Source organism: Zootoca vivipara, chromosome 2 (assembly GCF_963506605.1).
Source record: "Zootoca vivipara chromosome 2, rZooViv1.1, whole genome shotgun sequence".
NCBI classification, from domain to species: Eukaryota; Metazoa; Chordata; class Lepidosauria; order Squamata; family Lacertidae; genus Zootoca; species Zootoca vivipara.
The window spans coordinates 111854094-111856524 of NC_083277.1; the positions used below are offsets into that span (position 1 = coordinate 111854094).

Consider the following 2431-nt stretch of genomic DNA (forward strand, 5'->3'; position numbering starts at 1 on the left):
CTGATCAGCAAGCCCTAGGCTCAGTGGTTTAACCCACAGCGCCACCTGGTTGACCCAGGTACTCGATGAGTTAAGGGTACATAGCCATTCCTGGCAACCTTGAAACTATTGGCTATGAAGGTATCTGCTTGTTTTTATATGTTCTTAATGTAGGAACGTTTATAATATACCTTAGTTTAGTTGCAGAGTCAAACTTTTCCTTACTGAGGTCTGCACAGCAGCAAAACGGCTTGCTGACTCGTTGGAGCAGGCATCCCCAAACTTTGGCCCTCCAGATGTTTTGGACTACAATTCCCATCTTCCCCGACCACTAGTCCTGTTAGCTAGGGATCATGGGAGTTGTAGGCCAAAACATCTGGAAGGCCGCAGTTTGGGGATGCCTGCGTTAGAGTCTTTCTTAGTTGCAAATCCCTTTTATCCCTTCGGTTCTTGCTGCGCACCCTGCGCCCTAATTTGTATCAGACGCTGGTGCACATTCACATAGATCATGGGGGATTCAGTGTCTCCAGAGAAAGGACCATGGTATTCCCAAAATGTCTATGCAAGATACTGGAAGCATTACAACCAAGCCATGGAGTGGATGGGCAGGCACCGAAATGCTTACAGGAAAGCCATGGAGTCCTTGTACAATCTGCCATGTCCTCCTTCTGAAAGTCTTCCCAGTGGACGCTACTCTGATTGGGATGAAGGGGAGCCCCTGAGGACCGCATCCTATTCTGCTTTCACACCCAGGCTCCCTCCCAGGTCTCAACATGCCCCTCATAATGCTGCAGGCAGAGGGGTAGTAGAGAGCGATTCCGAAACTGACTCCGACTCCGAAGACGAAGGGGATATCGAGTGTGACTTGAGCAAAATGGAGATCACAGAAGAGCTCCGCCAGTATTTTGAGCAAACAGAGAAGCACCGGGGAGAGCTGCGCTGGAGTCATTTCAATGTCTGTGCACTAGTAAGAGACTAGTGTGAAGAGAAACTCTTTTCTGAAACACTCAGTTCTGTTGGAGAGTCTTCTGTATTGTCCTAAATACAGGACTAAAGGGTGTTTAATAGATTATTTTATTTCATTTTTCTGTTGGAAGCCACCCAGAGTGGCTGGGGAAACCCAGCCAGATGGGCGGGGTATAAATAATAAATTATTATTATTATCTTAAAAACAATACACATGAATCTGTGTTATAATAAAACAAACTAGTTTACTGTCAGATTCATACTTAGGTTACAAAATAAACTATATGTTACATATTAGTGAGTCTTTACAACTCCTTCATAGCAACTATCAGCAGCGGCAGCTTAACTGTTCAACGGCCCAAACAAACAGACACAGAGATGAAAGTTGGTCCTCCTTGGAATGTTGGAGTTGGCTGACACATCCCACACTTAATGTTCAAAAATGCTTTTAAATGTATTGCATTTTAAAATACTACTTTAATACTTTGGCGCTTGCTGCCCCGGTCTCCTTTGGAGGGACAGAACAGAAATCCCATAGATAGCTAGATAATAAGACAAGAAGGTGGAGTGATTCCACAACGCATGAATACAAGGCCTTTCTCTAATATCAATCAAGCCATCACACCCACACTCATCTAGGGTTGAGCCGTGTCTTTGTTAGGGGATATTGCATCCCAGCCAATTTGGGCCCCAGCATCTCTCAATTTTAGCAATTAGCCACGGCATTTGTGTATCAACAGACCCCCACTGTGAGGGAACAGACTGCCTGTACTGCTCATCTAGATGGGAAAAGCAATTACCAAGATGGAGTGGGTGCGCAACCTAATCAGTCATTCAGAGTCTTATTGGTTCCAGCCCAGTCCATTGTGCTGCATATTGCTGACCCTGATTCCACTCTGATGAGTTTTCTTGGAAATCCATTAGCTCTCAGAACATGGTAGTTGGATGCTGGCTCATTTCTGCGTGAGTGAATTCCTAAAGCACACAAACACATACATATACCAGTAATAATATACAAGGCATATTAAATGTGATTCCGGAAATCTCAAACTGGCTTGTTCTCTTCTATGAAAGCCTTGCCCCCGTCTAGTTGTTCAGTAGTGAGGAAGAGGCACTCTGCATATGCTCATAGGTACCTTCCTTCATGTTTGAAGGCTGAGATTTGGCATTCAGAACGGACCCCAGAGCTGAGTCTTGGGGTGCTGTCACTCAAATTAAACCTCAATGAAGGCATTGGTCTATGAATCTGCTCAAGGAAGTCCCATATTCTGGCTGTAATAGATTATATTCTATGGGTGGGGAACTTGTGGCCCACCAAATGCTGTTGGACTACAACTCCCTTCTTTCCCAACCATTGGCTATGCTGGCTGGGGCTGATGGGAGTTGGAGTCCAAGAAGGTCTGGAGGGGCACAGGTTGTTCACACCAGCCATATTCGTATGCTACAAGAACAGCTACAGTTTGATCTAGCCTATAAATTGGTGTTT

At 45.1% G+C, this 2431-nt stretch overlaps 1 protein-coding gene across 1 annotated transcript; it reads left to right on the top strand.

Annotated features, from left to right (window-relative positions):
- The first annotated feature begins 426 nt into the window (after window positions 1–426).
- On the top strand, window positions 427–958 carry LOC118077580 (gem-associated protein 8-like). The gene has a single exon (XM_060271067.1). It carries the CDS (start codon window positions 488–490, stop codon window positions 956–958), a length of 471 nt encoding a protein of 156 aa, XP_060127050.1. The 5' UTR covers window positions 427–487.
- The last annotated feature ends 1473 nt before the right edge of the window (window positions 959–2431 follow it).

What these genes read in the sequence shown, in the direction of transcription:
- LOC118077580 (XM_060271067.1), top strand. Translation starts at nt 488, where the DNA reads ATGGGGGATTCAGTGTCTCCAGAGAAAGGACCATGGTATTCCCAAAAT.